The sequence below is a fragment of the Theropithecus gelada genome, chromosome 12 (assembly GCF_003255815.1).
Source record: "Theropithecus gelada isolate Dixy chromosome 12, Tgel_1.0, whole genome shotgun sequence".
In the NCBI taxonomy this organism is placed as follows: domain Eukaryota; kingdom Metazoa; phylum Chordata; class Mammalia; order Primates; family Cercopithecidae; genus Theropithecus; species Theropithecus gelada.
In genome coordinates, this window is record NC_037680.1 from 42,308,110 (window position 1) to 42,322,088 (window position 13,979).

The following is a 13,979-nucleotide window of genomic DNA, read 5'->3' on the forward strand; positions in this document are numbered from 1 at the left end:
AAGAAAATAAAAGTAGGTTTGGGCAATGTGGGTGGCAAGATGAGCCCATATTTTGGACCCAGGGTGAGTGGAAGAGGTGAGGTGGTCAAGTAATTCACAGCATTCTTTTAAGTAACATCTAAGTATACTCTGGAAAAGACAAGGCAAAAAACAAATGAAATGGCCTCTGGTAGTCCCAAGGTGGAAAAAAAATTAAGTAGTAAAAATAATAAAGAGAAAGTGTTGATACTACTGTAAAAAATAGACCATATTTTTTCCTTTCAATTTTTGTGCCAACTGGGGATATTTTATTTCTAAGTATGAACTGAGGTTCTCTAAATTCAAACGTCTTTTTATTAAAAGCATTAGTAGAGGTAGCCTGTAGAGCATATCTAGTTCTTTGAGTTGCCCTGCTTGAAGGATTGCCACCTCTGTGTCTCTGCGGCTCTAACCAGGCAGCTTTGACCGGGGTTTAGAAGAACTGAAACACAGCTGTAGGATTTTCTCTGCCATTTCAAACTCTTTTTAGTAACACGGGTAGTAACAAACAGTCATCTATTAGTCAAACAGTTCCCACCTCTCTTTCTTCTTTTCCTCTTTCCTCTCCTCCCTCCGTCCCTGCTTCCCTTTCTTCCTTTTCTCCCTCACTCTTCTTCCCATTCAGTATTTGTCGAGTACTAACTAGGCCAGGTATCCTTCTCAATTTTGGAAACACAGCAGTGAAGGGCAACGTTTCTGGTCACTTGATGCTTCTGTTCTATGATTTATAGTTTTTTTGGTTTTGTTTCACAAGAGCTACACAAAACCCAAAAATCCTTTAAAAAAAAAAAAAAAAAGCCAAACCCCAAAAACCCAACTGAACAGAAAACAGGATAAAGGGATGGAGAGCAAGAAGTGGTGCTACTTGATGTAGGCCAGTGAGGGAAAGTCATTCTAAGGAAGAAGCAGCACCGGAGCAAAGGCCCAAAAGAAAATGAGGCAGCAGCCAGATGGACCTTTGGGAGGAGCACATTCTGGGAAGCAGAAACAGCAAACAAAAAGGCTCAAGGCTGTAACTGGCTTGGGCTTTTGCCTACCTAGTTTCTGTTATCCCTTTCTTCTTTACTATCAGAATTCTGATTTTATTCTACAGGGTATTAGATGCAGCTAAAACATAACGTTTCCCACCTTCTTTTGCAGCCATGGAGTTGACACTACTAAGGGTTGGGTTTTATTTTTTTGCTGGTTGGGAAGCCCTTTTGTCCAGCTCTGCACCCACCTTCCCCATCTGGGCCCTGGAACATCAATGCCCAGCACTGCAGTGGTCATCTTGAACCATGAGGTGATGCTCAGGCAAGTCAGAGTAACAATGTAGAACAAAAAGGGAGAAGGCTCTGGTTTCCTGAAGACACCGTGGAACTGCCATACCAACCCCTACACAGTGTACTTTTAGATTTCTTTTACAGACAGAAAATTAAAAGCCGTGCTTTTTTAGCCTAGAATTTTCAGGGGCATCTCTGCCATTTTCGATGAAAGCATTTCTAAAGTCTTCATAGGCTAGGGATGGAAAGAGAGATGAGTTATGATGATGTTGCAATAATCTATGTGGAAGATGGCAATGGTTTAGACCAGGGTGGCAGTAACAGAGGTAGTAAAAAGTGATGGCATTCTAGGTATACTTTGAATGTAGCACTAACAAGGATTTGCTGATAGACTGGAGGTGATATATGAGAGAAAGATGAGACAAAGATTAACTGTGAGGTCTGGGCTGGCATAACAGGGAGCAGTGATGCCACTCACTGAGGTGAGAGGTGGGGGTGGAGCAAACTTAGAGGGGAGGGAAAGATCAGGTGTTCTATTTTGGACATGTTAAGCTTGAGATACTCCTAGATATCTGAGTGGGAATGCAAAGAGGCAGAGGTGTATATAAGTAAGGGCTGCAGATAAATGTTTAGGACACATCAGTACATACATAGGATATAAAGCCATGCAGCTGGACAAAGTCACCTAGGGGGTGAATATATAAAAAGAAAGGAGGTTCAGGAACTGAAGCTAAGAGTGTTCTGATATTTAAAGGTCATACAGAGAAGAGAACTCCAACAAAGGAGAATGAAACAGCGGGCAATGGGGCAAAAGAAGAACCAAGTGAGTTTAGGATCTCAGAGACAAATGAAGAAAGTCTTTCATTGTGGAGGGGGATAAACTGTGCCAAATACGATGACAGGTCAAGTCAGCAGAGAACTGAGAACTGAATCTGATCTGGCAGTATGGGGGTCACCGACCACATTGCAGACGCGACTTCCCTGGAGTGCAGCAGTGGATGAGACAAAGTGAACACAGCATGTTTGAAAATCCTTCAGAGAAAAATTTGTTGTCAAGAAGAACTGAAGAAGGGCACAGTAATTGGGAGGGGATAAGAGTTAAGAGTTGATTTTTATTGACTGATTTATTTAGAGCAGGAAGATGTCACAGCACAGTTATATGTTGATTAGCAAAAATTGATAATTCAAGAGAGAACTGTAAGAGTAAAGCCCTTTGGTAGGTGAGAAGCTGGACACAGGCGGGATCACAGGCCTGGGGAGGACAAAGGCTGAGGAGTGGGTAAATTTAGTGACAAAGAATGGAGAAGTTCTCTTCCAGGTGCAAGTATTCTCTTAGTGAAGTAGGTGGCAAGGCTTTTAACTGTGGGCAAGAAATGGGGCAAGGGTATTGGAGGTTTGTGTTGCAGGAAGTCAGAGATCCCAAACACAGGGACTGGCTGAAGCTGCGGCAGAAAAACATAAACTGCGAAGATTTCATGGCCTTTTATTAGTTCCCCAAATTAACACTTTTATAATTTCTAATGCCTGTCTTTACTACAATCTCTGAACATAAACTGTGAAGATTTCATGGACATTTATCACTTCCTCAATCAATACTCTTATAATTTCCTATGCCTGTCTTTAATCTCTTAATCCCGTCATCTTCATAAGCTGAGGATGTATGTCACCTCAGGACCCTGTGATGATTGCATTATCTGTACAAATTGTTTGTAAAACATGTGTGTTTGAACAATATGAAATCTGGGCACCCTGAAAAGGAACGGATAACAGTGATTTTCAGGGAACAAGGGAGATACCATAAGGTCTGACTGCCTGCAGGGCCGGGCAGAACAGAGTCATATTTCTCTTCTTGCAGAAAGCAAATAGGAGAAATATCGCTGAATTCTTTTCCCAGTAAGGAGTAACCCTGGGAAAGGAATGCATTCCCAGGGGTGGGTCTATGGACGGCTGCTCTGGGAGTGTCTGTCTTATGCGATTCAAGATAAGGGATGAAATACGCTCTGGTCTCCGGCAGTGCCCTCAGGCTTGCTAGGATTAGGAAATTCCAGCCTGGTGAATCCTAGTCAGACTAGTTGTCTGCTCTCAAACGCTGTTTCCTGTTAAGATGTTTATCAACAAAAATGCGTGCCCAGCAGGACATGGAACCTCATCAGTAATTCTAATTTCACCCTGGCCTTCTGATCTTGCTCTGCCTCTCTGCCCTTGTGATCTTTTATTGCCCTTTGAAGCATGTGATCTTTGTGACTTACTCCCTGTTCATATCCCTCTCCCCTTTTGAAATCCCTAATAAAAACTTGCTGGTTTTGCGACTCAATGAGCATCATGGAACCTACCAACAGGTGATGTCACCCCCGGAGGCCCAGTTGTAAAATTGCTCTCTTTTGTACTCTTTCTCTTTATTTCTTAGACCAGCTGACACGTAGGGAAAATAGAAAAGAACATACGTTGAAATATTGGGGGCTGGTTCCCCTGATAGTTTTCAGGAGACAAGAGAAAGTGGGAAAAAATAGTTAGAATCAATGAATTCATTCTTGGAATACAGTAGGATTGCCAGGTTTGTGCTCATAATTTAAAGTGAGACCAGTCAACAGTGTTGCATTTTCCTTATGGCCATTTCAGCTATTCAAGCCCATGTGTGGAACAAGTAGACAGTCTGATTCAACTAGGGATGGAGTTTGCCCAAGGGCAAAACCACTAAACAGAAGAAAAAGGAGTAAGGGAGGGGTGACTGAACTCAAAAAATACCATCAGTGGGTATTTACCTGGCTTACGTTCTAAAAGCTGCTGTAAATGAAACACCGCTTGTTCATAGTCTTGTTTTCTGAACATGAGATCAGCCATCATCTATAAAGATAAAAGTTGGTTCTAAAAATATTGCCATGTATTTTACACAACATCTTCTTCCAATCAAGATTTAACACTAGAAAAATATAGATGATAAACATGAGGAGGGGGTAGCATTTTATAAAAAGGAGGAATTTAAGGTTCAAGCCCACCTTGAGCAGAATAACTTGGAGATCAGTGTAACAGAAGATAATCAAGGATGTGAAACAGATTGCTCTGCTTGCAAAATTGTATTTTTAGCAAAAAATATGTTCCTAGCAGTTGTTTTAAAAACAGAAATTTGAAAGGAATTGCACACTGTATGTGCTATTGTAGAAAAGATAACTCACTGAACCTGACTAAAATAACAATGAGAAGATTCAAAAACAAAACAAAATTTAAATCATAACTATTTTGAAAAATTAAAAATGAGCAAGACCTACTGAGATTTTTCTTATTATGTGCTTTAAAATGCAGATTTCATATATTTCTTTTTAACCACAATAACTTTAAATAAACCTCACAAAATGTCATCCACGTAGCTGTCTGCACAGCTAACAAATATTTTAGTCCACATAAAAATAAGAAAAAAAAACAACCAAAATTCTATTCAAAATAGAACATCTTAGACTGATATATGAAGTTGTTTTTTTCCCCTGTAACTCCAAAAATTCCACCCAAACTCTTAAATGTGTCCACCATTCCTAAGTACTTAAAAGTTAGTTCTTAGCAAATTAGTGTTACCACATGAACTCCACCTAACCAAGCATCCCCTTAGGCATAAATAAAAAAGTAACTAGACCCAAAAGGGCATGTAAAAACCTGACCTAGGTTTATCTTTCTTATAAATAAAATCCTAATGATTCTGGGTCTTTATTGGTAAAATGTAGTAATGTAAGAAAAATGTTATTTCTTCCAAAAGCCAACATGAGCCATGTCTCATCATCTAGTAGTAGTTCCATGGGGTAAAATTTAAAACTTATAAAACACAACTGCTTTTATTGTACCGAAGTTCCTTGGACTGACCATGGTAGCAGCTTCATTATCCTGGTCACTCTGAAGCAGTAAAGCACACTGCCGCAGGCAGGAATCAGGGTCATCTTGTGCCAGGTATAATCGTGCCAGTTCCAACATAATCTGTAAAGCAAAAGGCTAGATTCATCAGACACTGTACAGAATAAAAAGTGAATGAGGAAAATATGTGGACACAGATTAAACTTTAGTTGACCAAAAGTCATTGCAATAAAAATGCCAAGTATAATAGACAAAAAAAAAAACCCCACAAAAAACTGTATGTATACCATCTCTATTTTCTCTTACACTAGAGAAAAAAACAAAGCAAACAAACAAAAAACAGAGAAATAGGTAGTAACTCGCTTCAAAAGTAGAGTGACATAATGCATTGTGAAAAGAACACTGGTCTTAAAACCAGGAGATTGGATTCTAGTCCCAGCTCCTCCATGACAGGGCCAAGTCAGGTCCCTTCTACCTCTCTTAATCTGCTTTCTCATTTGTAAAATAAAAAGCTTCAAGCAGATAATCTCTAAGGTATGCCTCAGATTTAAAAGTAGGATTCCAACTCCTTTAGCCACCACTGAAAAAGGTATCTGTTTGGTTATGCCTTGCTAAAGATTGTTTTTGCCCTTTATCTGAAAAAACTATATTAATAAAAATGTCCAAACTAGTCATTAAATTCTAAAGGATAGTTGTCTTTTGTACATGATCACTTACTTAAGTGTTTAGCCATTAATTATTTTCAAAAATTAATAATCTCTCCAGATCTTCTCAGATCTTGACAGTTAAAACATTTTAGTTTTTATATAACCAGTCATGTATGTAAGTGTACTACACCAAAATTATCTTTACATTTATTCTCCCACTGTGCCATATGAGGCCATAGATTCAGCCTAGCCATTTTTGCATCCTTAGTACTAAACACCAATTGAAATACAGAGTGTACAACAGCTGTTTAGTAAAAGGAACTGAATTATCTAAATCCAGATATTTGTGATTGAGAAATTATTTAAATTATTTTAAAATTATTTCAATTATTTTGATAAATTAAATTGATGAAATAAATTAATTTGAAAATTATTTAAGTTATTTTGATAATTAAAAACATAAATATTAAAACAATTTGCAAGTTGCTTTATATTACTTGTTCCATTACAGTTTTTAAACTGTAATGTTCTGCTTTTTTTTTTTTTTTTTGACAGGGTATTGTTTTGTTACCCAGGCTGTAGTACAGTGGCATTATCATAGTTAACTGCAGCCTTGACCTTCTGGGCTCAGGTGATCCTCCTGCCTCAGCACCCTGAGGAGCTGGGACTACAGGTACATGCCACCACGTCTGGATAATTTTTGTACTTTTTAGTAGATGGGGGTTTAGCCATGCTGCCTAGGCTGGTCTTGAACTCCTGGAGTAAAGTGATCCACCTGCCTTGGCCTCTCAAAGTGCTGGGATTATAGGCATGAGCCACTGCATCTGGCCTTAAACTTTAATATTCTTAATGTAAGGCATCATATAAGATTTTGAAAGTTTTTGAGGAATAATATTAATCTTTTAACTTGTATTTTTGTTATATTTCTTTGTAAATCTTCTTCTTTTTCTCTATTTTATTTTTTGAGATAGAGTCTCGCTTTATTGCCCAGGCTGGAATGCAGTGGTGCGATCTTGGGTCACTGCAACCTCCACCTCCCAGGTTCAAGTGATTCTTCTGCCTCAGCCTCCCAAGTAGCTGGGATTACAGGAGGCACCCCCCCCCCCCAACCATGCTGGCTAATTTTTGTATTTTCAGTACAGACAAGGTTTCCCTATGTTGGTCAGGCTGGTCTCAAACTCCTAACCTCAGATGATCCACACGCCTCGGACTCCCAAAGTGCTAGGATTACAGGCAAGAGCCACTGCACCCTGCCTACATCTTCTTTTAAAACAAGCTGGTAAAAATTTTACATCTGAGGAAATTAGAGGACATCTGGAATAAAAGGTACTTAAAATTTTATAAAGGTACTGACCTTATTATCTGTTTCACAGTGAACCAGAGCCTCCCTATAAAACTTAATTGCTTTTTCATAGTCTCGCTGAGCAACAGAATGTTTTGCAATCTCTGCACAAATTTCAGCTGCTAAATGTTTCTGTGCAGGAACTGCATCTGGCTGTTCCATCTGAACACGTTTTAGTACCCGAGCTTGTAATTCTCGAGCCTAGAAAAAATCAGGATAAAAGGAATAAAAAAAATAAAGAAAGGAAATTAAATTCTCTATAACTCACACACAGCATAATTTTACAGATTTATTTAAACATTATGAACCCTTGATCTAACAAATCCTGATCCAAAGAAAATGTATTCTTGAGATCTCAAGCATGTACTTCTTTGCAAATGAGCCAGCATGCATGTATCTTTCCAACAAAACACTTACGGAATTACCGAGTCTTTTCTCACTGTTACAAGCACGTGTATAGGAAGTTCACTAAGGAGGAAATACAACCTTGAAACAAATACAAAGAGGTGGGGCCTTCCTCAAGGTAAGAATGTAGAGTAGATTGTTAAATTGGAAGAATATCAGCCTTTCCACCCATCCATCTGGTTTCTGGAACATTGAGATGTTCCTTCGATAAATGGTAAGAACTCCCATGTTTTAGGTCTTCAAAAATAAAATTCACGTTTCAGCTATACATAATGATTCACTAATGAATGCATTCATTTAACAAATAGTAAATGCCTACCACATGCAATATATTATGCTACACACAGGGCACCCTTCTTGGGAGTCTTGTCAAAATGTTAGCAAACAATTGCTTTGAAACAGGTTTTCTTTTTTTTTATCCTCTCAAGCCAGAGGTTTAGAGAGTCATAACAGCATTCTTTTGCAAATGAAATAAAAATATAAGTGTATATAGCATGTGGTTAACATTAAAACTGTTTCATGAAATTTTTATTTTGGTTATATTAATATGTGTTTAAGTATGTCAGTATATGTACCTTTGTGTGTTTTGGATTATACATATGCATACATCTGTTCATGTTTTTACATAGCTACACACATATACACACACTCATGCATGTGCTCCTAGTAAAAAACCTGAAAACAATTGGTTTAGATAGGACGATCTCTGTCTTGCAGGAAGGCATCCTTGCATCCCTGAATTCTTGTACCTCTACATATCAAGATGTGCTCCTCTGACATCACTTAGCCGATAGGAAAGTAGAAAGCAGGGAAAGACCCCGGGGCCCATTCCTAGCACCTCAGGGGTAAGGGTACCATCCCAAGGACACAAGTTTCCAGGTAGCAGCCTCCAAGAATTTTGTTAGAGATGTCCCATCACTTATGGCCCTCTACTGTTTTACATCTGGACTCTGAATTGCAAGTGTAAGAAAGAAAGTGAAAATTAAAGAGAAAGTGGAACAAATATCGGTGACAGAGGCCCCTGGCAAACTGCCCCCAGAGGACAGTTGTCCCTTTTCTAACAAGATAAGCGGAAAATGCTGTTGCCATGGGAGTACATAATAGAAAACCTAACTCAGTCTTGGAAGTCAGCTGAGAATTAAAAGAATGGCTAGTAGTTACACCCTGGTGAGTTGGGGAAAAAGAGATGGCATGAAGAGATGGAATGGTTCATAGGCATTAGGAATCACATGTGAAGGAAAGAGAATAAGGGATATACTGTTTGATAAAATAATTAGAAAAAAAATGGCTGAAAAGATACACAGAATATACAACAGGTAAGCCTGTTAAATAATCTACATTTTATCCTAGAGGCCATGGGAAGCTACTACGCCATGTTTATAAGCATTGGCATGACAGGACCAGGTTGCCTTTGGGAACCATCACCCTGGTGGCACTGTGAAGAACTGACTAGAGGGAAACGAGACTGGAAGAGGATGGGATCAATCAGGAGGATACTTCAGGACCGTAAGCAAGAAATAACGATGGAGTCGGCTAAAAGATGACAGAGAGGGCTACAGAAATGCAGAGTTATTGGAAAAGTCTGAAATGTTTAGGAAGCAAAATTCCAAAGACTTGAGATTTCCCTAAATTTACCATTTCTGTCACTGCCAAAAATGTTTAGCAACTTTGCAAAATCACTATGACAGAACCCCTAAGTTACATCATGTGAAAAATTAAGCTCAATAAATGGTCTCTGAATAAATGAACAGAAAATATCAAAAACTTTGACTCCACTTACAGTTTTCTGTTTGAATTGCATCTTCAGATTTGTCTCTTTGTCATTCAGAATATACAGCATTGTCATCATTGGGAAGAATGTTACAGTTCCTCAAACCTTATCAAAGATGAATAATCCCTGGGCTCTAACATATAAACTCAACAGTTTGGGGTGCTGGTATTGCCTAGCCATGGCATGCTGTTTTTTGATGTTGCTTCATATGTCTGCTTTTATAACACAGGGCCTCATACAACTATGGTGACTGGGACTAATGATATTCATAAAGGAGTGAACTGAGCTAAATTTATTTCTAAAATGTTTTAAAAGTCTACATTTACCAAAGATTACACTTTCCTTCTAGCTTCTGATAGCTAACCTATTGCTGGGTGCAATTCTCTATCATGTGATTCAGAAAATAAGAGCTAAAATGTACCAACCACTAAGGATAAGATATTAACATTGTTTAAGATTACATACTTTAATGATATCATAAACTTAGATGGATATCACAGAATCTAATAATCCAAGCTCAATTCATTCACAGCTAGGACAAAAAAATTTTAGGACTTTCTACTGAAACTTGGGTAAGCACCCACACTCATGCACACACACGTGCACACACACATATACACGCCCCTGTCGGTTAAATCTCAAAACCAAAACACTATAAATTATTTGCAGAATGCAGAACTCTTCCGGGTACACGGGAATCAAATCGAAAGGTGACTAGTACAGTATCCTGGAAAGCACAAAGGGTTAGGACTGAGGCATCTGCATTCCACTTCAAACTCTTCTAGTAACCAGCTGTATAATCTTGGACAGATACTCTCTGTGGAAAAATGAGCACAGTATTACATAAACTGCTTGCTTACCTCAGAGACCTGTGCTTCCAACATATCACAGGAGCTCACAGACACAGGATAAATAGAATGAGATAAAAATGGTCTTTTTAAAAAAATCAAGTATGAAGAAGGCAAGTGATGATTTCACAACTAGACAACTGCAAAACAAACCAATATTATGGATCCTATCTGGGGAACGGTAAAGTACCTCCAGGGAACTTGGGAAGTAAGATTATCCCTCTCAGAAGTAAGCTGCAAAATCAACACATAATAGATAGAGCAGATAGGCAAAATCGCTTAAATGAGATGGAGAACCTAGAAGATTTACTTAAAAATCTTCCAGTATCTGATACTGAAATAAAATATATCACATTGTGTTCCCTATAAACAAAGTTTCAAACAACTAATTTAAAATGCCTGACAACAATAATGGAAAAGGCAAAAGTAGAATAACAGAATTTGAATAAGAAGAAATGTGTGTTGTAATGTAGCTAACACTGAAAAATAATAAAAGGAGGTATAAATAACACAATAATAGAGGGGAAAGTGGAATAAGAATAATTTAACTCATAAAAGTCAAGAAAATTCAGAAAAAAATAAATTATAAGATGGCAAATCCAAATCCAAATATAATTCATAATTATATTAAATGTTAAAAAATTATAATAGATTAAGATTGTCAAGAAAAAAATTATATGCTGACAGATCTTCAATAAAAGGACACGGAAAATTGAAAGTAAAAGAATGCAGGAGATATACCATGCTAAAAGGAAGCTGGACTTAGCCATATAAACACAAAACAAAGGAGATTTTTTTTTTTTTTTTTTTTTTTTTTTTTTGAGACAGAGTCTCGCTCTGTCGCCCAGGCTGGAGTGCAGTGGCGCGATCTCGGCTCACTGCAAGCTCCGCCTCCCGGGTTCACGCCATTCTCCTGCCTCAGCCTCCCGAGTAGCTGGGACTACAGGTGCCCACAACCGCGCCCGGCTAATTTTTTGTATTTTTTTTAGTAGAGACGGGGTTTCACCGTGGTCTCGATCTCCTGACCTTGTGATCCGCCCGCCTCGGCCTCCCAAAGTGCTGGGATTACAGGCGTGAGCCACCGCGCCCGGCCAAACAAAGGAGATTTTAAAGCAAGAAGCATTACTAGAAATGAAGAAGGCCATTTTATTATTTTAAAGAACTTAATTCACCAGGAAGATATTGTAATTCTAAATCTGGATCATTCAATAATGTATCTTCTAAATAAATGAAGCAAAAATACATACAACTAAATGGAAAAAGAGAAATCCACAATCACACTGAAAGACTTTAACATCCCTCTCATACAAACAGACCAAAACCAAGCAAACAAATAACAACCAAACCCTAAGAACAGGGAAGATGTAGAGAAATCAATCAACAAATCTGACCTAATTGACATATGGTTGAACTAAGTATTTATTAAGTTGGTGCAAAAATAATTATGGTTACAGCAATGCTAGAAACACATTATTTCAAGTTCACAAGGAACCTTTACCAAAATTGATTATAACATGGGATGTAAAGCAAGCTTCAACAAATTGCAAAGGATTGAATCATTCAAAGTATGCCTTGGCACAGCAGAAGTGTACTAGAAATCAGTATCAAAAAGATAACAAGCAAATCAGAACTCTATAAAAATTGAATGCTACACTTTTAAATAACCCACTGGTCAAAGAACCAGTCAAAGTGAAAATGAGGAAATGTTTTATAATAATAATAATAAATATAATAATAATAAAATAATAATAAACTTGTGGAATGCTGATAAACCAGTGTTGAGGGAGAAATTTATTGCTTCAAATGAATAAGAAAAGAACAAAAGCTTGAAATCCATTACCTAACATACTATTTCAAGAGGCTAAAAATTAAAATAAAATAAAAATTAGTAAACCAAACCCAAAGAGTGTAGAAGAAATTATGAGGTTGAAAGAAAACATTTCATGAAGCCAGAAAAGGCAAACGTTGACCCTTCGAAAATATTAATAAGATAATGAACCCCTAGCATAATTGATTATCAAAGAAGAAAAATAAAATTACTAATATCAGGTTTGTAAAAGGGGATCTTTTTCACTGCATTTGTAGACATTCAAAAGAAAAGATACAATAAATAAGTTTATGTTAATACATTTAACGATAAACTGACTACTTAAAAAAATCCAAATTGATATAAGAAGCAATTTGAAAATGATCAGTCTGAAGTCTATTAAAACCTTTCCTTCAAAGAGTTGGGTCTCAAGATCTGGAACACTGAATTGTTCCAAACATCAAAGAATTAGCAGCCAGGTGCGGTGGCTCACACCTGTAATCCCAGCACTTTGGAAGGCCAAGGCAGGTGGATCACCTGAGGTCAGGAGTTTGAGACCAGCCCAACCAACATGGTGAAACCCCGTCTCTGCTAAAAATACGAAAACTACAAAAATTAGTTGGGCATGGTGGTAAGCGTCTATAATCCCAGCAACTCGGGAGGCTGAGGCAATAGAATCACTTCAACCTGGGAGGCAGAGGTTGCAGTGAGCTGAGATCACGCCATTATACTCCAGCCTGGGCAACAAGAGTGAAACTCCGTCTCAAAAACAAAACAAAACAAAAAAAGAAAAAAGAAAAAAAGAATTAGCATCAATTTGTTGAACACACAGATGTAGAAATCCTGAACAAAATACTGTAAAACATCTTTACATTCCAGCAAATCTTTTAAAAAATTGTATCAAAGTAACATTTATTTCAGTGATATAAGTGTAGTTTAACATTTGAAAATAAACCAATTTAATATACCACATTTGAAAAGAAAAATGGGAGGAAAGACATATGATCATCTTGACAGATGCAGAGAGTATATTTGATAATAATTTAAGTGACTTATAAAGAAGTTGTTAGCAAACCAGAAACTGAATCATCACAAAAAAAAAACATCAACCACTTGGGAACATACCTAAGGAAATCTGTGTAAAACCTCTATGTTGAGAACCACAAAATATTAAGAGAAAAAAGAACAACTAAATAAATGGAGGAAGAAAGCACTAAGTTCAAATCCTGATTATGACACTAGTCATATGACTTCACACAAGTTATTCAACCAAGTCTCCTCAGCTATAAAACAGGATTTAAAAATTCCAATCTTTCCTAATTGTTATAATAGTAGTAATAATATATTTAAAATGTATAATCCATAAGCATTCAATAAGTATTTCGATTTTGACATATTTTCTGCAGCTGTTTGGCCAAAAGAGATTGCTTTCCTCTTATACATGGCATATTTCCTTCTGCATCCATCTCCTCCTACCTCATGACCACACTCACAGACAAATGCGTTTACCTGTTGTAATGCAGTGATCGCATCACCAGGTCTTTCCATTTTACTATAAACTTTTGCTAGAAGAACTTGACAACGTCCATCCTCCATGAGAGCTGACAGTTCATTTACTATGAAAGAATGGAATGTAATGGAAAAAATTATTCATCTTAAATAAATATTCACATTTTTCCAGAATTTTAAAAACTGGGCTCTAGAAAAAATGATTTTGAAAAATACTGAATACAGTTAAAATTTTCTCAGTTACCTGAAGAATGGTCAAATTAAAAAAAACAAAAGAAAAGAAAAGATTTAAGATAAAAACTGGCTGGATGAAAAGTTTAAGAACTGGTTAACAACTAGAGGCTTTTCTTAGACATATATTAAGAGATAACAATTTAATACCACAATAATTTCCAGTTTTACCCTTAAGTGTATAAAAATTTGTTTACAGAAGTCATTAAAAGAAGATACGGTAGTTGCTATATGCAGTTAAGAAGATAACTGCTCTTTTAAAAATCAAAGATACTTGATAAGCAATAAAGTACAGTTATTAA

The 13,979-nt window shown here is 37.1% G+C and overlaps 1 protein-coding gene across 1 annotated transcript in view; it reads right to left on the reverse strand.

The window, feature by feature from the left end:
- Positions 1–13,979, reverse strand: part of TTC21B (tetratricopeptide repeat domain 21B) — an 80,525-nt gene that overhangs the window by 21,834 nt on the left and 44,712 nt on the right. Inside the window, exons 19-22 of the mRNA XM_025405547.1 lie at positions 13,447–13,553; positions 7,119–7,307; positions 5,130–5,240; positions 4,043–4,124 (exon numbers count right to left, since the gene is read on the reverse strand). Coding sequence (XP_025261332.1) covers positions 4,043–4,124; positions 5,130–5,240; positions 7,119–7,307; positions 13,447–13,553 — 489 coding nt within the window. The remainder of the gene's footprint in view (positions 1–4,042; positions 4,125–5,129; positions 5,241–7,118; positions 7,308–13,446; positions 13,554–13,979) is intronic.